Source organism: Podarcis muralis, chromosome 8, assembly GCF_964188315.1.
Source record: "Podarcis muralis chromosome 8, rPodMur119.hap1.1, whole genome shotgun sequence".
NCBI lineage: Eukaryota > Metazoa > Chordata > Lepidosauria > Squamata > Lacertidae > Podarcis > Podarcis muralis.
In genome coordinates this window covers 84,728,836-84,753,963 of record NC_135662.1, presented here as the reverse complement: position 1 = coordinate 84,753,963, position 25,128 = coordinate 84,728,836, and the positions used below count along the sequence as shown (strand labels likewise).

At 44.4% G+C, this 25,128-nt stretch overlaps 1 protein-coding gene across 8 annotated transcripts in view; it reads left to right on the top strand.

Annotated features, from left to right (window-relative positions):
* ENOX1 (ecto-NOX disulfide-thiol exchanger 1) overlaps nucleotides 1–13,648 on the top strand; it is a 273,652-nt gene extending 260,004 nt beyond the window's left edge. For all 8 annotated transcript variants that reach the window (XM_077933440.1, XM_028738095.2, XM_028738100.2 and 5 more), the window contains 3 exons: nucleotides 7,245–7,347; nucleotides 9,140–9,225; nucleotides 12,753–13,648. In XM_077933440.1, coding sequence (XP_077789566.1) covers nucleotides 7,245–7,347; nucleotides 9,140–9,225; nucleotides 12,753–12,884 — 321 coding nt within the window. In that variant the 3' untranslated portion in view covers nucleotides 12,885–13,648. The remainder of the gene's footprint in view (nucleotides 1–7,244; nucleotides 7,348–9,139; nucleotides 9,226–12,752) is intronic.
* The last annotated feature ends 11,480 nt before the right edge of the window (nucleotides 13,649–25,128 follow it).

The window sequence follows — 25,128 nt, the reverse complement described above, 5'->3', positions numbered from 1 at the left end:
CCTAAGGTCCGTTCTTTACCGTATTTTTCGCCCCATAGGACGCACCGGCCCATAGGGCGCATCAAGTTTTTTTGGGGGGAAATAAAGAAAAAAAATTTATTTCCCCCCCAGGTGCTTGTGGGGCCGGCAGCGGGGAGAAGCGCTCTTCTCACCGCAGCCCGCCTTCAGACCAGGTCTGGGGACAGCGGGAAGACGCGCTGCGCCTCCCAGCTGTCCCCGGAGCTTGCGGGGCAGGCAGCGGGGAGAAGCGCTCTTCTCCCCGCCTTCCGCCTTCAGATCAGGTCTGGGGACAGCGGGAAGACGCGCTGCGCCTCCCCACTGTCCCCGGAGCTTGCGGGGCTGGCGGCGGGGTCTCCCCGCCGTCAGCCTCCAAACCACTTCGGGAGACAGCGGGATGGCGGCGTTCCGCCTCCCTCTGTCCCCCGACCTTGTGGGGTTGGCGCTGGGGCTCTCCTGAAGCCTGCATTCGCCCCATAGGACGCACACACATTTCCCCTTCATTTTTGGAGGGGGAAAAGTGCGTCCTATAGGGCGAAAAATACGGTAATTCTCGCACCCTCCCCAAAGCAGCTTTCTAGACCTTGTAGTAGCAGTGAAGTTTCAGGGCCTAGTTACATTTTAATTATTCTGGTAAAGGTAAAGGGACCCCAGACCATTAGGTCCAGTCCTGGCCGACTCTGGGGTTGCAGCGCTCATCTCGCTTTATTGGCCGAGGGAGCCGGCGTACAGCTTCCGGGTCATGTGGCCAGCATGACTAAGCCGCTTTTGGCAAACCAGAGCAGCACACGGAAACACAGTTTACCTTCCTGCCGGAGCGGTACCTATTTATCTACTAGCACTTTGACGTGCTTTCGAACCGCTAGGTTGGCAGGAGCAGGGACCGAGCAACAGGAGCTCACCCCGTTGCGGGGATTTGAACCGCTGACCTTCTGATCGGCAAGTCCTAGGCTATGTGGTTTAACCCACATTCTTTCACAACTTTCTCAGGGCAGTTTACAATAATGCAGTAAAAACAATAATATAGTAATGAAATACAGGCAAGAACACTTACAAATCTAAAACAACAAATGGCAGAGCAGAAAACGGCTTGTGGAAGCCATTGGGAGCAGAGAAGTGCTGGGATGTCTTCCCCTTCTCCATTCCAAATCCCTCTCCTCAAATCTACCTTTCCCAGGAAAAGGATTGATTTTGTTACACATAGATGCAACATGCAGTCCTACCCTTAAAACTGGTGTGCTAAAGACCCTGAGCTGAGTTGCTTGCCATCCTTACCTGATTTTCTGCGCAGGGGGATTCCTGCTTCCTGTTTCCTCCTTCAGCTGCTCCCCATGTGACAAGGACTGAGGAAAGCAAGAGTGAAGACGAGTGTCTCTCTTCCAGGAGACTCTGTCCGTGCTTGTCAGCAAGTCACAGATGAACATGATAGCTCTACAGTAGCACCCACAGTCCCTGAGGCAGACAGAAAATCTGGCCACCTCAAACCCTTCATCCTCTGCTTGTAGGGATGATGATGATGATGATGATGATGATGATGATGATGATGATGATATTTATACCCCCATCTGGCTGGGTTTCCCCAGCCACTCTGGGCAGCTCCCAACAGAATATTAAAAATAGAATCAAACATTAAAAACTTCCCTAAACAGGGTTGCCTTCAGATGTCTTCTAAAAGTCAGATAGTTGTTTATTTCCTTGACATCTGATGGGAGGGCGCCACTACCGAGAAGGCCCTCTGCCTGGTTCCCTGTAACCTCACTTCTCGCAAGTGAGGGAACCCCCAGAAGGCTCTCGGAGCTGGACCTCAGTTTCCGGGCTGAACGATGGGAGTGGAGACGCTCCTTCAGTCTTCCTTCAGCTAGGAGCTGGGAAGAAGAGGGCTGTGGGCCCGGGGCACAATCTCTCTCCTGCTTAGCTCCACAGCATTTTTTGCCTTTGCACTCTAAAGAGAAATTGCTTTGTTGCAGATTTGGAAGTGGTTCCAGAGAACTATAACTGAGAAATAGGGGACATAGGCTCCAATAATAATATTAATACTAAATAATGCTGAAGGTTTCATTTGCTGCAGTAATGAGCATCATTGATGGATGAGAGCCCTGTAAAGAGCATTTCAAGATTAATACTTCTTCTAAAATGGTGGTTAGTTAATATGCAACAGTGACTTTTGGGGGGAAAGCTTTCAAAAGTACATTTATTACTAAGGAAAGTTTACAGTTCTTTTCCCCTTGAGGCTAGTCTCTAAATCTGAGCCGATCAAAATGCCCTGAGAGGGAAGGATTTGGTGGCTCGTGCTTGGTTATTAGTGGTCTCTGATGCATTTAATGGGATTAGTACCTATTTGATACAGTTGACAAGTTGGATTTAGCAAATACCCTCATATTCAGCGCAAGATCCGTGTGGTGTTGGCAAAGAAATGCAGAGATGCCTGTCCCATATTTTGAAATATCTGTGAGAGGGTGTTACTTAAACTAGTATAAAGAAGTGCATTCCAGACAGGGCTGACAGCCAAACTGTCATCGTGTGCACAACAAAGCTGCACTGCAAGAAATGCTGATCTTTTAGCGTTGCTGTGCAGAAAATAATCCTCCTCAGGACCCGTGAAGCTCCTCCTAGCTTGGAGCTGGCCTTGGTAAGCATCTTTGCAGGGCAATCATCCTTGTTCCTTTTCCTGTTTTAAAAAATAAAATAAGATTGCAGGCAAATGAGACCGGCTTTTTTAGGGAAGCACATAGTTGTCAGGGGAGATGCTATTGCCCTTTCGCTTACCCTACACCCCAGTCAAGGCAAAGTGGAAAGGGAAATGGTTTGTATGTCTTTCCCTTGTTTGGTGGTTGTTTGGTGCTGAGAGCCAGCTGCGCAACATCTCAGAGCAGGCAAATCTAAAAAAATGTAGTATAAATAACTGGGAAACACTGGCCTGTGAGCGCTCCAGTTGGAGAACAGCCTTTACCAAAGGTGTCATGGGCTTTGAAGACACTCAAACTCAGGACGCAAGGGAGAAACGTGCTAAGAGGAAGGCACGCTTGGCAAATCCACACCGTGATCAACTCCCACCCAGAAACCAATGTCCCCACTGTGGAAGGACGTGTGGATCCAGAATTGGCCTCCACAGTCAATTACAGACTCATTGTTAAAACCGTGTTCATGGAAGACAATCTTACTTGGCTACAAGTGATCACCAGAGAAGAAGAAGAAGCTCCCCAGATATTGTTGGATCCCAGTCCTCCTCAGTCACAACCAACATGGCCATTTGGGCATTGTAGTCGGACAGTATGAGAGGCCACCTTGACTGAGAGGACTGCTTGGCAGGGGGTTGGACTCAATGGCCCTTGTGGTCTATTCCAACTCTATGATTCTATGATTTTCGTATATAGCAAAGGGCTGTGGGTACAGGAAGTTCTGCCTCTTTCTCTTCTTGCCTTTGGTGCCAGAGTTTTTCATTTGATATAAAAATCCTTCATCTAGACTATTTCATGCTCTATTTGTTTTGTTTCATGATCAATTTTGACATCTGTAGTTTTAGATTAGGGTGTTGTGGTGGTTCTGGTTCCCCGTGATGAGAGACAAGGAACAGATAAAAGAATAATAAGCTTTTATGCACAATATGGTCCAGCACGGTCGTCATCTGGCAGGTCGGGAGCCCCTAGCGCGTCACGGCCTGATCCACGGAGGGTCACACCAGGAGCACTACCACCATGCAAATACATGGGGAAATATTGAGAAACGAGTCCCCTAAATGCACGTTTGGATTAAAAGGGGGTCCTGAGTTTAAAAAAGGTTGAGGAATACTGTAGTAAAGAAAAGAGGAATCTTTGAATTTCTGTATTTCTACTTTCATTTTCACACCACAGGTTCTAGCAAGGTGGAACATTGATAAGGCAAAACTAAAATGTTAGCTAGTTTGAGAGTAATTTCTAAAACACGCTAGGTAAAAATGTGGAGGCTCTGGCAATGATCATGGTTTGTTCTCAGAGAAGCCACACGATGAATTAAGTCAATCTGGACATGAGCTGGTTGTGTTGAAGACTTTGATCCAGTCGGCTCAAGCTGTGACCCATCGAGCCCAACACTGCCCACCAGCCATATAGGTAAAGGTAAAGGGACCCCTGACCATTAGATCCAGTTGTGACCGACTCTGGGGTTGCAGCACTCATCTTGCTTTACTGGCCGAGGGAGCCAGCATACAGCTTCCAGGTCATGTGTCCAGCATGACTAAGCCGCTTCTGGTGAATGAAGGCAGCGCACGGAAATGCCGTTTACCTTCCCGCCGGAGCGGTACCTATTTATCTACTTGCACTTTGACGTGCTTTTAAACTGCTAGGTTGGCAGGAGCAGGGACCGAGCAATGGGAGCTCACCCCGTGGCAGGGATTTGAACCACCGACCTTCTGATCGGCAAGTCCTAGGCTCTGTGGTTTAACTCACAGCGCCACCCGCGTCCCATATAGTGACCGGCAAAATGCTTAACTGCTGCCATGTTCTTTGCAGTCCAGGCTGGGGGGGAAGGGTCAGGCGCAGGGTGTTGCAACTGTGATGTAGTGAACTGAGCAGAATGGAAGGCAAGAGGTGGGGGGGGCACTGAATTTTAGCCTTGCACAGGGTGCCACTGAAATTTGAGACCCAAGTCCGCCCCTCTTCCTCATACAGCCACACCGGTTTCTTTAGATGCCTCCCACTTTTCTTTCTTGTGTGCATTTGGGCCTTCGATATTTCACCTTTAATAAACTCCCACCCATCTTGGACTGCCTTTTCTTTGATTATTTCTGACCACATTGGGATATCCTGTGTTCGGGCAACATTTTTTACAATGCTGTCTATAAATTAGAGATTTATAGAGATGCCTATAAATTAGCTGCAGACCTTTTATAGGACTACAGTTCCAGACCTTTTATAGGACTACAGTTCCCAAGATGCTGTAAACGGGAACCTTGCAAACTAAACAAGTTTCAAAACTGTTTTTTTTAAAAAAATGTAATATAGACTATCCTAGACATCAACATTGATTTAACCTGTTGATTCTGTCGTTATATATATGAGCCATTTTCTTGCAGAAACAGCTTTTGGTAAATGCATTTCTTAACTGAACGCTTTTCAAACAGAGGTGCTATAGTTTATTCAGTTTGTTATGGAATTCTGAAGCTATGACCATCTCTACAAATACAGGTGCCTCAGTGTTTGGGGGGGGGGGGGTGTCAGCCCATATTATCTCTGCAGCAAAGGGAGCAAAGATAGATGACAGATAGGTTCCCTTGAACAACTCTTATGGTGTGCAAAAGAACTTCCCCGCGGATTGGGCTCAGCGTATGGTAATGCTGCGTCCGTGAGCAGCAGAGCAACAGGAATGGGGTTCTTCGCTTGCCTCTGCTGCGTATTATTCATAACAGAGCAAGAATAACTTAAGTTCAAGGCTCTGCCTGACAGTTGTGAAGCTATTTCACGAATGGCTGGCCAGCTGCATATGGAAATATTGGTTCCAGCCTAGCTGCTTTTCACATTGTTTGAAGCAGCCTCTCGCCTGTTGCCTTCTGCAGCAAGGAAAGCTAAACAGAAGGGGACTCTCAGGCCTCCTGGAGTGGATCTCAGGCCCCTGTGATGTTGCTCTGCTGGCATGTCTCAGCCAGTAACCAACCCCCCAAACAGCACATGTAGGAGAAATTGCAAAGCACAACGGCCAGGTCATGTTGGTGTTGACCTTTAAAGCCCTAAATGGACTCGGTCCTGTATACCTGAAGGACCGTCTCCACCCCCATCGTTCTGCCCGGACACTGAGGTCCAGCGCCGAGGGCCTTCTGGCGGTTCCCTCACTGCGAGAAGCCAAGTTACAGGGAACCAGGCAGAGGGCCTTCTCGGTAGTGGCGCCTGCCCTGTGGAACACCCTCCCAGCAGATGTCAAGGAAATAAACAACTATCCGATTTTTAGAAGACATCTGAAGGCAGCCCTGTTTAGGGAAGTTTTTAATGTCTGATGCTGTATTGTTTTTAATATTCAGTTGGAAGCAGCCCAGAGTGGCTGGGTAAACCCAGCCAGATGGGTGGGATATCAATAGTAAATTATTATTATTATTACTATTACTATTATTATTACTGCTACTTCATACTCCATTTGAGGATGACTTGGCTGCAGTGGCTCCTTGTTCTTAGTGTAGCTCCAATTGCAGCTGCTTAAGCCAGGGGTGCAGAGCCATCCGGCCCATAGGTCAGTCTTGGCCTGCTAGGTAGTCCAATTTGACCTGCAAGGCCATTTTCGCCAAACCATGCTCACCAGTCCATCAGCCGACGACATGGGTGACATCAGCAGATGGGGGTAATGCAGGATTCCTGCATTGGCTCTACACACCTGTTGCCTCAGCCAAGGCAGCAGGATTTCAGGGTTGCCAACAAAGGTCTGTATAGTTAAAGCCATGGTTTTCCCAGTAGTGATGTATGGAAGTGAGAGCTGGACCATAAAGAAGGCTGATCGCCACAGAATTGATGCTTTTGAATTATGGTGCTGGAGGAGACTCTTGAGAGTCCCATGGACTGCAAGAAGATCAAACCTATCCATTCTGAAGGAAATCAGCCCTGAGTGCTCACTGGAAGGACAGATCCTGAAGCTGAGGCTCCAGTACTTTGGCCACCTCCTGAGAAGAGAAGACTCCCTGGAAAAGACCCTGATGTTGGGAAAGATGGAGGGCACAAGGAGAAGGGGGCGACAGAGGAGGAGATGGTTGGACAGTGTTCTCGAAGCTACCAGCATGAGTCTGACCAAACTGCGGGAGGCAGTGGAAGACAGGAGTGCCTGGCGTGCTCTGGTCCATGGGGTCACGAAGAGTCGGACACGACTAAACGACTAAACAACAACGACAACAAAATAATCTGCATTGTTTTGCTGCTGCAAGAGCAATGCATGAGATAAATTGAATTACATTATTCTTATTTGCCTTGATTTTGAAATCATCCATGGTAATCTTCAGGTCTTAACTAAATTTGCTGAGGAAGGTAGCAAATCCTAAAGAGACGATTACACAATCTGGACCTTTTCCTTCCACCTCCGAGAAAGAAAAGGAAGAGACAAAGCTGACCTAGTTTGCAACTGGGAATAGAGAGCTTCCGGAAACAGATCAATAACTTATAATTATCTTTCCTGTAGTTGTAAATTAAAGTAATGATCTTTTTTTATTGAGATGAAAAATGCCAGCAATACTTATTGAAATGGATAAATCCTACATAAGCACCTCTTTTATTTAGTTTTGTTTGTAAACTTTATAGGAAATCAATGTGTTGACGGTACCAGTGGTCAGCCAAGACAGAGAAAAAAATCCTGAGAAGCGAAGCCAGCCACTAAAATCAGAAAAAGAGGCCCTGTTGATAGGTAAGGTGACCTGGGCTCCATTTCTGAATCATAACATCGCCTGCAGCAAATGAGAGGTGGCTTTGCAGGAATTAGCGGCCTTGAAACCGTGTCTTACTGTGTGAGAGACAAAGAATGTCATTGTGACCAGATACATTTGGTGAATAACACTGCAAATGAAAGCATTGTTGCAACATTAAGCATAAGTGTAAAAGAATTAGATCAGTAGAAATGGCACAATCAGTGCAGAGGTTGCAGGCGTGTCCTAATAGTTTGATTCACCCATTGCTTTTTTAAAAAGGATAAGTATACCCTACAGCAGCAGCAGTACAGGTTTCAGTGCAGACTGGGCAAATGAAAAATGACAGCAGAATAGTTTTGCTTCCTTCCTTCTTTCCTTTCCTTTCCTTTCTTTCTGCATATACCCTTTGGCTTCTCAAACGCAACCTGTCCCTGGCTCTTTTAGATTTAAAAAAAGGTGGGTTAAGAACCACAAAATGCTTCTGCATACCTAAAACTTGTTCTACTGACTCTGTTAGGTAAAGGTAAAGGGACCCCTGACCATTAGGTCCAGTCGTGACTGACTCTGGGGTTGCGGTACTCATCTCACTTTATTGGCCGAGGGAGCCGGCGTACAGCTTCCGGGTCATGTGGCCAGCAGGACTAAGCCGCTTCTGGCGAACCAGAGCAGCGCACGGAAACGCCGTTTACCTTCCCGCCAGAGCAGTACCTATTTATCTACTTGCACTTTGACGTGCTTTCGAACTGCTAGGTTGGCAGGAGCAGGGACCGAGCAACGGGAGCTCACCCCATCACGGGGATTCGAACCGCCAACCTTCTAATCAGCAAGTCCTAGGCTCTGTGATTTAACCCACAGCGCTGACTCTGTTACCAGTGCTCAATAATTGAGGTCCTCTCTCCTCTTCACCAACTTTCCCATACAACATCCCTTTGTATGTCCTCAGCAGTTTGGAGCCAGACAGAATAGGTGCACATGCATTCACAAGAAATTTAGAAGAAAACCAGTTTGCGTCAGAGAGATCCCAGCATTTTGGCCACAGAACTAAATGTCAGATAATTCAGGAAGAGTAGCCATTTTAGTCTGAGGCAACATCATGACAATAGTCTGGTGGCACCTAAAAGATGCAACTAGATTTTATGTTGACTGAGCTTGTATCATTTGATGTGGAGAAAGATAAAAGCAGACAGAGGAAGTCTCTGGACGAAAGCACACACTACCAGCTTCTTCTGGTAAGATGTGATTCTTTTTTCTTTTTCTTTCTTTTTACTAAGGAATAAATAATACAGATAAGACAGACAAAATGGGTAGTTTTAAAATGGAAAAATAGAAACCCGCCTGGAAAAAATGTTTCTGTTTGCCCACTAATCTGGATTAAACACAATCCATGCTGAAATTATTAGAGCAATTCAAGACAGTGCAATTTTGGATGCATTTGGTATCCAACATTTTCATGACAAGAACAACTGAAGAAGAAAATGCACAATATTCTCATTTCCATGCCTACAATTTTTTATTGGCAAATTAAGCATTAAACTGAGAGCTGAAACAAATCTTTCCAGAAAGTATTTGCTGTGAAATCTTCCCCTTCATCTTGGTCAGCTGTTGGGGAACTGCAGTCATTGTTGAAAAGTGAGTGATTGCTTTTAAATGTGGTCATCCTAATTGTTTAGCAAATATAAGTGACCTAATTTTAGTAAGAAGCAGGCATGGTCGTATGCAAACCTTATTTTGTTTTGCTATGTTCTGTTTTGCCTAAGAAAATGTTCAAGTTTTGTGTTTGCTTTAATACAGGTATCATCTCTACCTTCCTTCACGTCCATCCTTTTGGAGCTAATATAGAATATCTTTGGTCTTATATGCAGCAGTTGGATTCCAGGGTAAATTGAATTCACTATTATCAGTATTGGGGTTATAGAAATATAAGATTGCGTGTAACTGTGTGGAGCAGATGCAGGACAGAGGCAGAAATCCTAGCCATTCTTGATCAAAGAACTGTCCAAAAGATGTATTGAGTCCCATTCTCTACTGTTTTTGCTGTAAAAGCAAATTGATTAATGGGCACCCTTACATACATAGCCAGGAGACCATTAAGATGATTCAATCTGCCTACACAGTCCAGCCAAACATTGGTCACAGCTGCCCAGTGAACTTGCCCCTAGGGCAGGGGTCTGCAACCTTTAAGACAAAAAGAGCCGCTTGGACCCGTTTCCGAAGGGAAAAAATCTGGGAGCCGCAAAACTCGTCATTATAAAAATAACTTTTTTGTCACTTTTTTTATTATTTCTTTGTTTGACCCCGCAGAATTACTCCTCCTCATAGAAATAAACGTTAAATTAACAAGTTACCTTTTTGTGTGTGTGTGTTCTTCACTCCCCTTCAAAACAGTGACCAGCGTACATGCCCCCTTTCAATGCAGTGACCAGCGTACATGCCCCTTACAATGTAGCGGGCGGGCGGGAAGGTGACGTCGGGACGGTGCGTGACTAACGCACGCACCGCCCCCATGCGACGTCACAGCCAGTACAGCGCCCGCCACAGTGGGGAGTGTTTTTTTTAAATAATATCTTTATTGTCATTGCCCCCTCTCGGGGACAACGAGATTACTGTTGGGGCGCACAATGCGCCTCCTCCCCTCACTAGTATCCGCCCCGGATACTTTTACAAAGGTGTAAAAGAGCCACATGCAGCTCCGGAGCCGCGGGTTGCAGACCCCTGCCCTAGGGGGATGAGCCACACTACCTGCTGAAGGGAAGGGAGAAACCCCCCCGACAGCTGCCTCTCCCAGTCTGGCCATTTTGCCACCATCCGTTTTAACAGGAGTAGCCAACATGGTGCCATGCTGATGCTGTGAGGCACAACTCCCATCAGTTTCAGCCAGTATGGGCATTGCTCAGGGGTTGTGGGAGTTGTGCTGCAAAGCAGTTGGGTGGCACCATGTTGGCTAGTCCTGTTAGACTCAAGTCAGGTAAGATTTGACTACCAAAAGTGTTACCAGGATATCTGTTGCTCCACTCCCTTCAGACACCAACCTAATTTAGATATGTGCTTCCAAGCAGGAATAGCTTTCCCCACTGTTACCAGGACAGGGATCTTAAATCCATCCCTAGTTCATTCACAGATGAATGCCAAGTAAGCCAGTGTGGTGTAGTGGTTCAGAGCGGTAGTCTCGTAATCTGGTGAACCGGGTTCGCTTCCCCGCTCCTGCACATGCAGCTGCTGGGTGACCTTGGGCCAGTCACACTTCTCTGAAGTCTCTCAGCCCCACTCACCTCACAGAGTGTTTGTTGTGGGGGAGGAAGGGAAAGGAGACTGTTAGCCGCTTTGAGACTCCTTCAGGTAGTGATAAAGTGGGATATCAAATCCAAACTCTTCTTCTTCTTCCCTGCACTGTTTGCTGCTGTTGTGATGGGTGCAAAATATGTGCATTTCACCACAAAATAAAAGTGGAGGTGCAGCCATTAAGCCCTGGCAGAACCGGCAAATGTCACAAAAGCTTTTGAACAGAGTTCTCCTGCCGGGAATCTCTGAGCGTTCAGGCTAGGACAGCCAGAAAAAGGTTCCCATGTGTCAGAGGCAGCAAACGTGGCTACAAGGTCCCTTTCAACCTTACTCAAAATTAAGGTGTAATGCACCAGAGTAATATCTGCGCTGGGTGATTTGCAGAACTGCCCACCTCTCTGCGCGAATTCTTCCAAGGGCATTCAAGGAGGGCAGATGAGAGAATGTCAGTGATGCAAACAGAGCTCTGCCTCAGCCATTATGGCAAGGGTCCCCAACTTCTCTGGGTTCAGGCGTACCTGGAAGTCTATGAATTGTGATGGCGATATATCTAATTAGAGCCGCACAAAGGGCAGTCCCGTTCTCAAGTTGCCACCCTCCGGACCTCTTGAGGAGGTACATGGAGAAGGGCCTCAGGTGACGATCGCAGAGTCTGGGTGGGTGCATACGGTTCATTGATCTGACTAAATGTGCTCATGAATGCAGTTCTGCTACTCTCAGCTGCCCAAATCTCTTAAACTCCAGCGGGTGCAGAATGCTGCAGCGAGGCTCCTCACGGGGTCTCTGCCATGGGAGCATATTCACCCAGTGCTTTTCCAGCTGCACTGGCTCCTGGTGGAGTACAGTGTCAGATTTAAGGTGCTGGTTTTGACCTTTAAAGCCCTTCATGGCCTAGGACCCTCGTACCTACGGGACTGCCTCTCCCGGTATGCCCCACGGAGGACCTTAAGGTCCATAAATAGCAACACCCTAGTGGTCCCAGGCCCTAAGGAAGTTAGATTGGCTTCAACCAGAGCCAGGGCCTTTTCAACTCTGGCTCCGTCCTGGAGGAACTCTCTGCCTCATGAGACCAGGGCCCTGCAGGATCTGATTTCTTTCCGCAGGGCCTATAAGAAAGAGTTGTTCCGCCTGGCCTTTGGCTTGGAGCCAATTTGATTCCCTCCCTCCCTCTCTTTCTTTTTTCTTTTCCTTCTCCTCCTGCGATGAGGCTACATTTTAATATTTTAATGTTTCAATATTTTAATGTTGTATTTTAATGTTGTATTTAAGTTGTAATCATTCAACTTGTTTTTATTATTGCTTGTAAGCCGCTCTGAGCCCGGCCTTGGCTGGGGAGGGCGGGGTATAAATAAAAATTATTATTATTATTATTATTATTATTATTATTATTATTATTATTATTATTATTAAACTATTTTGCCTGTTCTCCCAAACACACCTGGCCAGTGGTAGGAGAAGCCAACAGCAACTTGTAGAGAGAAGAGAGGAGGGAAGTCTGTTCGTCACCACCACCACCTGAAAAGCACAGTGGCCTTTGCAATTTGTATTCTTCCCAAGGACTACTGCAAATGTTTTCATCTGAGCTGTGGAAGAATTTGGGGGCTTCACCCCTTGCCTCTTGTCTGAGGCAGGTTTTCATGACCTCCGAAGTTCTTATTCAGACCTGTCTCAAGAGCGTTCTGTAGACATCTCCTAAGAGAAATACAAGAGATATCCCTTAATTAATGGGTGGGGGAGACGTATCAATTACCGTATTTTTCGCTCTATAAGACGCACCAGACCACAAGATGCACCTAGTTTTTGGAGGAGGAAAACAAGAAAAAAATATTCTGAATCTCATAAGCCAGAACAACAAGAGGGATCGCTGTGCAGTGAAAGCAGCAATCCCTCTTGCTGTTCTGGCTTCTGGGATAGCTGTGCAGCCTGCATTCGCTCCATAAGACGCACACACATTTCCCCTTACTTTTTAGGAGGGGAAAAGTGAGTCTTATAGAGCAAAAAATACGGTAATGGCATAAATTGCCCTAGACAAACGATCATGAGAACCCACCCCTGGCAGGATCTGAGCATATCCATCAATTATTTGAGATCACAAGTGTTTGCTGTGTTTTCTTCCTTTTCCTAGATCTCTGCAAATGAAATAGAGATGCTTTTGATGAGGCTTCCACGCATGTTTAAGCAGGAGTTTTCTGGAGTAGGAGCAACACTGGAGAAGAGATGGAAGTTCTGTGCCTTTGAAGGAATTAAAACAACTTGACTGTGGACGGGAATGGAACTGTGTCGGGGGGAGACTGGTGGACATGGCAAGGGCGAGCGGAAGTATTAAAGGGCAACCCTTAGGTTTGGCATACACCTTCCCAGAGTGCTCCAAGCCTGGTTTTAGTTGAATTTGTGATGTCCTCTTGTGAAAATGTAGTTGTGTGCCAGTTCCAATAAAAAAGGGGAGGGGGGGAACAAGACTTCTGAAATGTGACAGTTCTGTTTCCTATGAAAACTCAAAATTAGCTCACTGAGCGAACGAGAAGAATTTTCGGTTCCTAAGCTCAGCGATATAAATGTAATATGTAGTAGATCTTCCTCAAGTTCCATTCCTGAGAGTCTTTCCGTTTAGTAAGAATACAAAAGTGATTTCACAGTAAGAGAAAGTATACCAAAAGCAAACTTGAAAATGTGTCTCAACGGTTATTGTATTTTGTAAATTAAGTTATCTCCTGTACCAGGGACTTTTGCCTTATTGCTAGAGGCCTGAAAAAAAATATGTGATTGGATTCCTTGAGAATGCTTTATCCAAAATATTATTTTTCTATTGTAACTATTCTCCGTTCTAAGTTCATTTAACATAGATTGCATATCGATTTTCATAAACATGTAAATAACGGAGGAAGTCAGTGTTATTGTATTGTATTTGGTATGTAACATTCAGGGTTATTGCATCCAAAAATAAGTATCCAGTTGCATTACTGTTATGGATTTTATAGCAAATATATTAATTTTTCCCAATAAATAGGACTTCTACCATAATGGCTTTTTCACGAGCTGTTATTTGATCCCATCTTATTAAAAATCCCAGTTCAGTGTAATACCATTGCTGTCTTTCTGCTGCAGCAGAAGTCAGAGATCCCATTCATTCTGTTGCTGTGTGTTAGACGTCTGTGTTCTAGTAGGGACAGAATAAAGTAATGTGAGGCTGGATCCGGGGACTGAGAATGGTCACCAAAGGAGCCTTTCACGTTACCTATTTTTTGCTGAAATGAACAAATTCTATCTTATCTACCATCCATCATTCATTTAATTTATATGCTGCTCTTCATCCGAGGATTACAGGGCAATTTACAGCATAGAAACACACAAATACATAACATAATAACAGGATAGTAACCCACCCATCCCCACAGTTTAAAAGGCCATAGACGGTTTAATCAGCCAAATACCAATGTTGCTTTAAAACTTCATCATCCAGATTTCCTTTTTAACTTAAAAAACACAAAATGAAGCATATACATTGCCACATTATGCAGGATATCTAGAAGACCATCAATAGTTGTTTATAGCCTTTTCAAAGTAGGCTGAAGAAATATATTTGTTGTCTTAAAGTAAGAATTGTCTTTTTCTGAAAGCATAGTGTATTAGAATATTCTATTCAGAGAGAGAGAAAGAGAGAGTGAAGTCTCACTGAAAGGTAGAACCTTGTTTTGCAAAAATAATTAGAAGTGAAAGACCCCCCCCCCTTCCCTCAGTGTATTATAACAAAAGGATCGTTACAAAAGGTCTGCAAACATGTTCGTTTATGGTAATTTCCATGTTAAAATTATAGGGAACAACTTATGACAGCCAGTTACATCGGTTTCTCGTTGCAATTATGACAGTGGAGGGATGTGTTAGTTTCTATTTTGAAAAATGTCCATATGGAAAATTTACTGCATTTTGGCCTCACACATTTGGAAACACCTGCATGTGGCATCCCCACGGCTGGACTCAGCTCATTATTTCTTATTTTAATCAGCAAGGGGGGGGGGACTATGTTTCAGTGGCAAGAGACAGCAAAAAAAATTACACTACAGGCATATTTGCTGAAATTATGCCAAGTGGTAGCTGAGAATCAGCAGAAGAGTGACGGTGTTTTCATTTTCTTTTCTTTCTTTCTTTTTTTGGCAATGTGCAGTTTGGAAGCTGAAGTCTTATTTGTGTGCAGAACATGTGCCATGCGGTATAAGAACACAAGGCGCACTTCTTGTCCCCCCAACCTCATGCTACCATCTGCTGTAGCTACAATAAAATATCTGTTTTATTGGACTCCCATTGCCATGGAACCACGGGAACCGCCCGTTTCCAAATATATTTATTTCCACCCACGAAGGAGAAAGGGAAGCGTTACTGTGATGGGAGATTTCTACAGTACAAAAATCCAGAGGAAAGTTCCCCTTCCCCAGTGACTTCCCATCAAGTATTTAGTGAGCCACAATATTGTGAAATCAGCTCTCAGTATCCCTCCAGGCCTACTTAACCTGATCTATTTCGCATCTGAGGAAGCAGCATGGGTGGGCTCGTTCCATATTGCTTGCTCTCAATGTGAGGGGGGGAAGGAAACTGGAGGAAAAAGAATGCCAAGACATGGCTAAAAAGCAACACGGGCAGCTGGTGTAGTCTATGTGCCAAGACGATGAGGTACAATCAGCTCACCCCTGGCTCACATGTTGCCCACCTGGTCTTAGGCAAACCACTTTCAGCACAACAACTCCCGTCCGCAGCGCAAGTCTCCTCCACCTGCTCAAGGTGTGCTGGGCCTGTGTCAGGCATTTCGGAAGAGATGCTTGCTTAGCAGAGTCACGCACGCACCTGCCCTATTCCTGCCTCTCAGTGCTGAGCCAAGAACTACTGGGATCACAGACAAAACGGCTTATTTGTAGATTGAATTGAAATACTTTATTGTCACTTGTACAACTTGTATACAGTGAGATTACACGATTGGGAGCTCAGAGCCACAGCGTATGAACGCGCCGCCATCTTGGAAGACAAACGGACTATTAAAGTAATGGTTATTTTAGTAACTGTCATGGTCGCCCCAAAATCTCCGTTTCAAAAGAGAGAAGCTAGTGGTGCTCAGAACCCCCAATTGAAGCAACAAGCAAAACACACACAAAACCAATAAAAAACAAAGGCGTAAGCACACACCCACCCTCTTAAAAACAACAACAGAAGGAGCAAGATGTCATGTTGGAAACCCGAAGTTAAAATCCTAAGACTTTCTCAAATAAGGGAATCACTGGGGAGTGGGGAGTTCCTGTGTCCCCTTTATGTGGCTGGATCCTTTGGGCTTTTGCTCCAATCTGGAACCCGGTCAGGTTCTGACACACATTCCAAACCGTCCCTCGAATCTTACACAAATGCTGAGTTTTAATAGGTTTATTCCTCAGCACGGAGGAAGCTGCTGGGGTCAGACTATTTGACCATTCGCTTTGGCTGGCAATGGCTCTCCAAGGCCCTCCCTTACCCTGAACAAATGGAGATAATTTTTCCTTGCTAGCTTGCTCCCAATTTACAATATTGTAAGAGTGTTTGTTCTGCTCATGGTTTTATTTCTTCCATTTCATACAGATAAAAGAAGGGAAATATGAGCCTCATGTCAAACTGCTTAGTCCGAAGTAAAATAACTTACTTTCATCTTCTCTGGGAGTTTCTGACCCAACTCCATAAATCCCTTCTTGCACCCATTACCTCCCAGTCTAGCAAGACTCATGTAAGTCCTTCAGCTGCTTGTTCTCCTCTGCATCAGGTGCCTTTAATTAGTTTGTTATGTAATTTGTTTTCCTGGAACTCTTATGAGTAAAATTAATTGCAAAGGAGGGATCTTATCAACCCACATAGTAAAATAAGTAAAATATGTATAACGACAATGTTCCATGTACAACACATTTACATGCAAATGGCCACCCATATAATTTACAAAGAAAGCCAGAAGCCAGCGATTGCAAGGAGAAACCCATAAACAGGGATATAAATTCACAACATGAATTAGCCCAGAAAGATGAAAGGCAACTTGCAGGTGGTTATTTAACTCCTGAGAGAGGAGCGGCTACCAGCTCACCGGCATATAGATTTGCATCCTGATTTCTCCTATGTGAAGGGGCAGAGGGAGTTCAGCCCAGCGCATGTGGCTCTCACTCTGACAGCAGCCACAGAAAACATCTTTGGTCTTAAGACAGATGGTTGGCATCAGAGAACTGCGTTTCCCAGCTATTACAACACTCTTATTACATCCGTGCAATCTCATCCCGCCGGCCTCGCACATTTGCATAACAAGGAACGTCAGATATCCAAATCTTAAGAGACAGTTTCAAGTCAGCAAATTCTGAGATTTGCTTTGTTTCTTTGGGGGGTGGGTGGGTTGAGAGACAGATATGCTGAGCACCGCAGCATGTGAGTGTATGTAGCAGAATACACGCTATGGACCTTGTATGGATGGTTCTAGAAAGATGCTTATGGACAAAGACACCAGCAATGAGGATTCAGGGCAAGCCCAAGGCAATCTTTCTAATCTCTTGGTCTATTTGTGAAATTTTGGCAACATTGAGTATAACTGACAGTGAACAGATTTCTGTGCTTTTGCATCAGTTGAAGTCCTGGTCGCGCTGTTGTGAAACATTTTGTAACCAAGCTACTGTCTGAAGTGACGAAAATATTTGTTTCTAAATAGGCAAGAGTTTGTATAATTCAAAACTTTGCACCAAGGAAAGTTGGCCAGCCAGCTGTTTTGTATCTGGCAGAATTGGGCCCCTCATGACAACTGAGACAGCATCACCTCACTGAGCTGAGAGCAGGATGGGAAAAGTGACAGTCACTGAAGCCAAAGGTCAGCACAAAAATATTTTAAAAATTGGTGCAAATACAAAATATCAGGGGCAAGACAACCAAAATATACTTACGTAGATTGGTCACCTCAACACGATACAGCAACAGACAGTGCCCAACAGAAATCCTCTCTCTTGCAGATTTATTCAGAAGCTTTTCTAGGTTTTGCATAATTGTAAGATATGTATTTGTCCAAGTCAGCCAACACAAAGCAGATCTTATCAGAATCAGATAATTAAACTGCCATGAATCAGACTCCTAAAACATTTTTCTCTAGGAACCTGACAAAAAGGACAGGATACTACACAATGGACTGCTACTATATCGTGTCCACACTCACAAAAGGATCATTCTAGCTGTATACATCCTTACATCTGCTGCCTGCGTATATGTGCTGGAAATGTCTGGAAATGCAGTTTCCAGGTGTGGAAGGTCGTCTCCTCTAAGTAACATTGTGGGGCATCATCAGCCCAAAACAATGGCTAATGTGAAGCAGGAGGGAGGAGACAGGAAGTGTTGAAAAAAAGGACATGTGCATTTATGTCAACAACTGGCTGGCTAAGGAAGCCAAGATGGAGATGGACTCAGAGGAGGAAAGCATAATGCCACCTACAGCCCTGATACTGAATGGATCTTTGATGCCGTGCAACTCAATGTCTCTTCAAGTAACACCAGCTTGCTTCTTGTGTTGCTCCCTACATTTGTTACAACAAAACAAGAATGGAGTTGATTTCCAGTCCTTGGAAGTGGAAGCTATAATAAACCTGCTAATCTTTTAGGTGCCACAAGAGTTTCTTTCTTTGCATCCCTCAAAAAATTTCTTTACATGGAAATGTATGGCAATTCTAGCCTCCGGTCTTAATAACTTTATTGACTGTGTGGAGAGTATCTTCAACAGCTCCAGTTTTTCAACAGAACATTTTATGCTGGTGAGAGAGGATCCCCACAGCAGAACTTCAATTTCCCCATTTTGGGTCCCATAAACAGCTCTTCAGACACTCCTGAAAAATGCCCTGAGTCATTCTGAAATGCTTGCTTCCTTCGCAGGCCATTGCTTGCTCCACCTGAGGTAGCAACTTCCTCTTCTTCCATTGCCTGCAAAACCCAAACTACAGTGACTATCATTGGCAAAGATGTGGCAGTCCTGAGGCACAATGGCCTCCAGACCCAATTAGGAGAACAAGAATCCCGTGAGCGATCAATTAGAGAACCTGCAGATGCAAACAACCGGGCAGCCGTAAATCCCTCCATTTAAAGGCAGCTGCTGTGTTTTAATTTTTTGTGTATCATAAAAAATACAAAGAAATGGATCTAATATTGATCTGGCTTAAGGGGTGAAGGCTGGTTCAATTGAAGAGTAATGAGAAACTCATTTGAACTCAAGTGGGTGTTTTTTCACGTTCTTCCTTTGCAAGCAGTATTTACATAGCTGTGTTCGTAGGACTGGGAAGGAGTAAAGACTATAGGAGGGTAGAGAACACAGAGATATTGTGAGTTGGCTGGCTTGATCACAGTCCCACGTTTTGTCATCTCCACGGGTCGCTCAAACACATGCAGCTTCCAAAACCCGTGGAGAGTGGAGACCAGCGAAGGCGCTCTGTTGCAGACATTACTCCTCCATCCATGGGCGTTGGCAGGAACCATGCAAGTGTGTGGAACTAGGAGGCCCAGTCTCACTCTCCCTCATCGAGAGAGGGGTTTAGAGTGCCTGCATAGAGCTTCTGTCTCTCTTTCCAAGTGTGCTGCTATGGAAGTGTGATTCCCTCCCTTTCTTATAAGGGAAATGGGAATTCGAACCTAACATCCAGCACTGCCACTTCTTCTGAGCCAGTGTGGTGTAGTGGTTAAGAGTGGTGGACTTGTAATCTGGGGAACCGGGTTCGCTTCCCCGCTCCTCCACATGCAGCTGCTGGGTGACCTTGGGCCAGTCACACTTCTCTGAAGTCTCTCAGCCCCACTCACCTCACAGAGTGTTTGTTGTGGGGGAGGAAGGGAAAGGAGAATGTTAGCCGCTTTGAGACTCCTTAGGGTAGTGATAAAGCGGGATATCAAATCCAAACTCTTCTTCTTCTTCTGCATCATGGCGATTCAACTCCTACCAGCTTCCGTGACTTTCTTGATTCCACCCCTAATCTAAATGTTCTCCCTAATCTAAATGGCATGCCCGTCCTCCATCCCAAAGCACACATTAATTTGTATGAAAGAACTGTCACTGCCAATTGCATCTTACTGAGGTTCTCTGGCCTTGTTTGATTTTAGTGAATTCTCAAGTGCATGGGAGATCTCACGGCCTCAGTGGTTTGAGGAGCCCCTCCATGGGTCCCCAACTCCACCTCCTGCAGACAAGGCTCAAATCCAGCATGCTCATTAACACTACCCACGGACAGATAAACCAAACAGCATCAAGGCCTGAAGTGAATAAAGGATACAAAGTGGGCGTGAGCAAACAGAAGGAACAGCATGTGGGAAAATCACAAATGTTAAGCAGTAGCACCAAGCAAAGCTGGGGTTTTTAAAAACTGTCCATACTCTGTTTTACAATTCCATCCACTTTTAATGAGGGTGAACTTCTGCGGGAAATGTGGCAAAAACATTTTTTAAAAAACCTTGCCATCACAATCAAGCCAATTATTTCTTAAAATGGTAAAAGTAAAAACAAAACCCTCAATTTATTTTACAAAAAGGAGACTCACTGTCTGTCCAGCGGAGCTCACTCACACAAATAGTGAAATAATGAAACTACAAAGCTGGCCCAGAGCTTTGCTAGTGTGCAGGTGTGGCCTTCAAGGAAACAGATCTGAGCATGCCCAGAACAGACGTATTGGTTCCTGGGTCTATCAGGATTGTCATCATGACAACAGGAGGCCGGGGAAAACTGCTAAGAGGCAGTAGCTCCATTAAGCAAGGGTGGAAAAATTTGTGGCTATCCAGACATTCTTAAATTACAACCCCACCATCCCTGACTGTTGGCCATGCCAGCTGGAGCTGATGAGAACTGAAATTCAACAACATCTGGAGGGCCACAGGCTCCTCATTCCTGCTGTAAATAATGCCTCATACTAGGGGCACACAACGGCAGTTTTCATATTTCCTAGAGATGATTTTATTTTTTAGAATTCAACACACGGGATAACAAACTAATGGAGACTTTGCCAACTCAGCAAATCCCTCCCAGCAGGAGGAGATTTTATTCTGCTCCGTCTTACTTGAGATGTTGTCATAGTCTCAAAGTCCTTCCAACTGATTTCCCTTGGGACTTTTAGAACTTGTAATCCTCTTTATCTAGCTCCACTCTAATTACTTCTGTTATATATTAGAAATTAGGTTGTGGTTTGAAAAGGACATTTTTTTGGTCAACTGCTCTGAATTAAATGGGAAGAAAATATGGCTTCGTTCTAGCTTCTCTGCAGAAAAGCAGGGGGCACAAAACGCTAAACTCTCCATTGGCCAGCTGCCGCGACCCACCCGCTTTTTCTGGTTGTGAGTTGATAAGGTTGTGAGAACCCCCCAAATGGAGAGAAGACTGAAGCTTTTAAACCCAAACCCTTAATCATCTTGGTCTGTGTGATTTTATTTTTTATAAAGTGGTACCTCAGGTTAAGTACTTAATTCGTTCCGGAGGTCCGTTCTTAACCTGAAACTGTTCTTAACCTGAAGCACCACTTTAGCTAATGGGGCCTCCTGCTGCTGCCACGCCACCGGAGCACGATTTCTGTTCTTATCCTGAAGCAAAGTTCTTAACCTGAAGCACTATTTCTTTCTTTCTACAATCCACTATTTCTTTGTTAGCAGAGTGTGTAACCTGAAGCGTATGTAACCTGAAGCATATGTAACCCGAGGTACCACTGTATTGCATTTATTTATTGATTTTATTTCATGAAATTTATACACCCCTTGATTGTAAAATCCTCAAAGCGGGTTACCAAAAAAACAACAACACACACACACACACACACACACAAACACACACACACTAAAATTCAGAATGACAGGAACATGGCTGTGATTAATGTAGCAAACTGAACATGGCCAGCCTTAGGGGCTCCTTGTCTTCACTGCAGGGACCTTGGTATGGAGACCTTTCATGACAAAATCCTCCCCGCTTCCATCCCATGCAACCAGATGATGTTTCTCTGTGCGGTGGGGCATGAATTGAATTCAGTTTGCATTAAAACAATATGGGAACTTAAGCACAGCCATGCTTCGAAATTCACACTTCTCCGAATTTTGCAATGCAATTCTGGAACCAAACAATGTTTACAGAAATGCCTATATTAAGGGGGAAGTGTAAATAAAAACGAATAAACGGTATACAAACATGTGCTTATTAGGAGAAATTCACATTAAAATGCTGATGGATTCTGTAAGGATTTTTTAAAAAGGAGATTACTGCAGATATGTGGACGACAATTAAAGATTGGGAAAATGAGAAATTAAGAAAACCTAAATTAACAGATGCATCTGCCCCTCGTTTCAAAGAAGTGCGTGTCCAGCTTCTCGAATCTCCGGACAGGCCTAGAAAAGACTCATTTCTGACAATCTGGAGAGAGTTGGCACCAGGCAGCTTCTCTGTCCTTATCCATGTGTCAATGGTCCTTTCTGTACGGCCGCACAAACTTGCTGCCACCCCAGCACCAACATGCAAACCATGCTGCTAGTTCTGAGAGGACTGGAAAGACTCTTGTACATCTGTAAAGCCTGCAGTAATAGATGTGATTTAATAGAATCAGGAGCTGCAAAGGAGAATTTGCTGTTGCTGGTGGCTGCCTCAAATTCCCTTGTCGGAAGGACAGGTCACAAGCTTAACTTAATAACTAAGAAGTACACCTTACTTGGAGGTCATGAATGAGACATTTGGAGGAGGAAGTGTGTGTGTGTGTGTGTGTGTGTGTGTGTGTGTGTGAAGCTTATTTTTAGTTGCTCTTTTCTTAATACTGTTTTATACTTTTACATGCTTTGTTGATTATTCATTAATAATATAATAGGATTTATGCTGTAATTGTGATGTGTAGACTATTTTAGAAATCCCCACCTAGGCTCCTCTTTGCAGTCTTTTAATAATGAAATATGGAGGTTTGTTTTAGGCTTTCATATTTTACGGAGCTGCTTCCTTCTTTTCTGAGCTGGCTGCCTTTTGAGATTTCCCTTCCTATTTCTGCCTGTGTACCCATAACTCATCCTGGTCTTCTCCAGATCTTGGGGGACCTCCCTTCAGCAGCACCCTGGGTGCCAATTGTCACGGAGGGGGAGGACTTTTGTTTTGTTTTATTTAATTTATTTATTTTATACCGCCCTTCAGCTGAGGATTGCAGGGCAGTCTATAGTCTAAAAGCACAAGAATGCTATGGCACAGTAACAAAAAGGCCATAGATTGTTTAATTGTTGTTGTTGTTTAGTTGTTTAGTCGTTTCCGACTCTTCGTGACCCCATGGACCAGAGCACGCCAGGCCTTCCTGTCTTCCACGACCTCCCGCAGTTTGGTCAGACTCATGTTTGTAGCTTCGAGAACACCATCCAACCATCTCGTCCTCTGTCGTCCCCTTCTCCTTGTGCCCTCAATCTTTCCCAACATCAGGGTCTTTTCCAGGGAGTCTTCTCTTCTCATGAGGTGGCCAAAGTATTGGAGCCTCAGCTTCAGGACCTGTCCTTCCAGTGAGTACTCAGGGCTGATTTCCTGAAGAATGGATCGGTTTGATCTTCTTGCAGTCCATGGGACTCTCAAGAGTCTCCTCCAGCACCATAATTCAAAGGCATCAATTCTTCGGCGATCAGCCTTCTTTATGGTCCAGCTTTCGCTTCCATACATCACTACTGGGGAAACCATAGCTTTTACTATATGGACCTTATTGTTTAATTAGCCAAAGGCTAAATAAGTGGCTTCTTTTTGCTGGGTACCTAAGGATATGTAACCAACACACCAGGCAAACCTCTCTGGGGGGAGCATCCTACAAGTTGTAGCCCCAGAAAATCTGGAAGGCACCAGGCTGACAAAAGCTGTTGTTTCTGAAAAAGAACAGTTATGGTCTCAAGTGATTTATGGAAGTAGTGTTGACCTTTACAATGAAAAGAACTTTACCCATGACTACGTATCTCTGTATCTATCTATGTCTATATCTATCTTCTAGCTGCTAAATATTTCCCCTATGGAACTAGTCATTTGTACTCCCCTCTTTTTAAATGTCTCGTAGTGATATAAATGGTTTGTTTATCATTAACAAAAGCAATAAACCTCTCAAGAATTGGTTGTTGACAAACACACTGCCATTCTGTTTAATATTCAGTAGCAAGTCCTAAGTGCTGAAAATCACCAATTTATTGCAGATTATTGCCTGAATACATTTCAGAAGCAAATGCAGATCATTAGAGCCTACAAGATAAAGTTTAAAATTTAAAAAAGCTAACTAAAGCTACTGATTTTCACTGAGCCAACTAGTGACATGCATTTTTTTTTAATTTGAATGTTAAATGAAGCTTTGTTCATTTAAGGATTGCTGTTATCTACAAAAAATAAGCTCTAACCCCTTCCCATTTCTCTTCAGCAGTAGAGAAAACAGTTATGCATTTTAAAATGGGTGAAGACTTCACATCTATGTGTGTGTTTGTATATGCATATATCACAAGAGAAGCATACGCCTCACGCAGTCTGCAGTATGCTAGTGAACTGCACTTACTTCAATAGCAAAAATATATTCCGATGGATCGTGCCATGGATGCCACCTTTTTTTGCAATGAATGGCAGGGACCTTCCTCACCATAGCAACTACGCTTATCTCCAAAGAACGTTAGTCTCCTGCATTAGCAATTTTACATCCTTAAATATAAGAAGCAGTTGCATGGCATTTGGCTAGATTATATTGTTTAATATATATACAGTGGTACCTCAGGCTAAGTACTTAATTCGCTCCGGAGGTCCGTTCTTAACCTGAAACTGTTCTTAACCTGAAGCACCACTTTAGCTAATGGGGCCTCCAGATGCTGCCGCACCGCCGGAGCACGATTTCTGTTCTCACCCTGAAGCAAAGTTCTTAACCCGAGGTACTATTTCTGGCTTAGCGGAGTCTGTAACCTGAAGTGTATGTAACCCGAGGTACCACTGTAAATATATATATAATATGGTGTGTGTGTGTTTTTCTTTCTCCAGCACTTACTAATGAAAAACTGAAAAATACAGTGAGATAATTGAAGAGCTAAGAATATACAAATCACATCACCCCATTATTAATGGGGGGGGGTGAGGAACAGAGGCCTTCTCTCACTCTGATGCTCTCTTTTCCACACGTGACCCCCCCCCCCCCCGTTGTTGAGAACATTTGCTAAGTGTCAGATGTCTTTTTTAAAAAAAGGCTGTGAGCGGGGAGGAAAGCAGGAGGAGGAAAGATGAAAGACTGCAGAATTTCTCCTGATTGGTATAATATCTCATTTTGCATGGCAAATCTGAATAAACTTTTATGGTTCACGCTGCCAGAAAGCTTCCTTTGCGCCAGAGGTTCCCAGTTACCTAAATAATGCGGACCTCCAGTTTTTCAAAAGCCAAACCATCGACCCCCTACTATTGCCATCTCTTTGGCAATTTTTGTTCTGTGACATGCACCCTCCCCCGGGGACCACTGAACACCCGTTGGGAACCAGTGTGTTAAAAGAAGTTTGCAGAC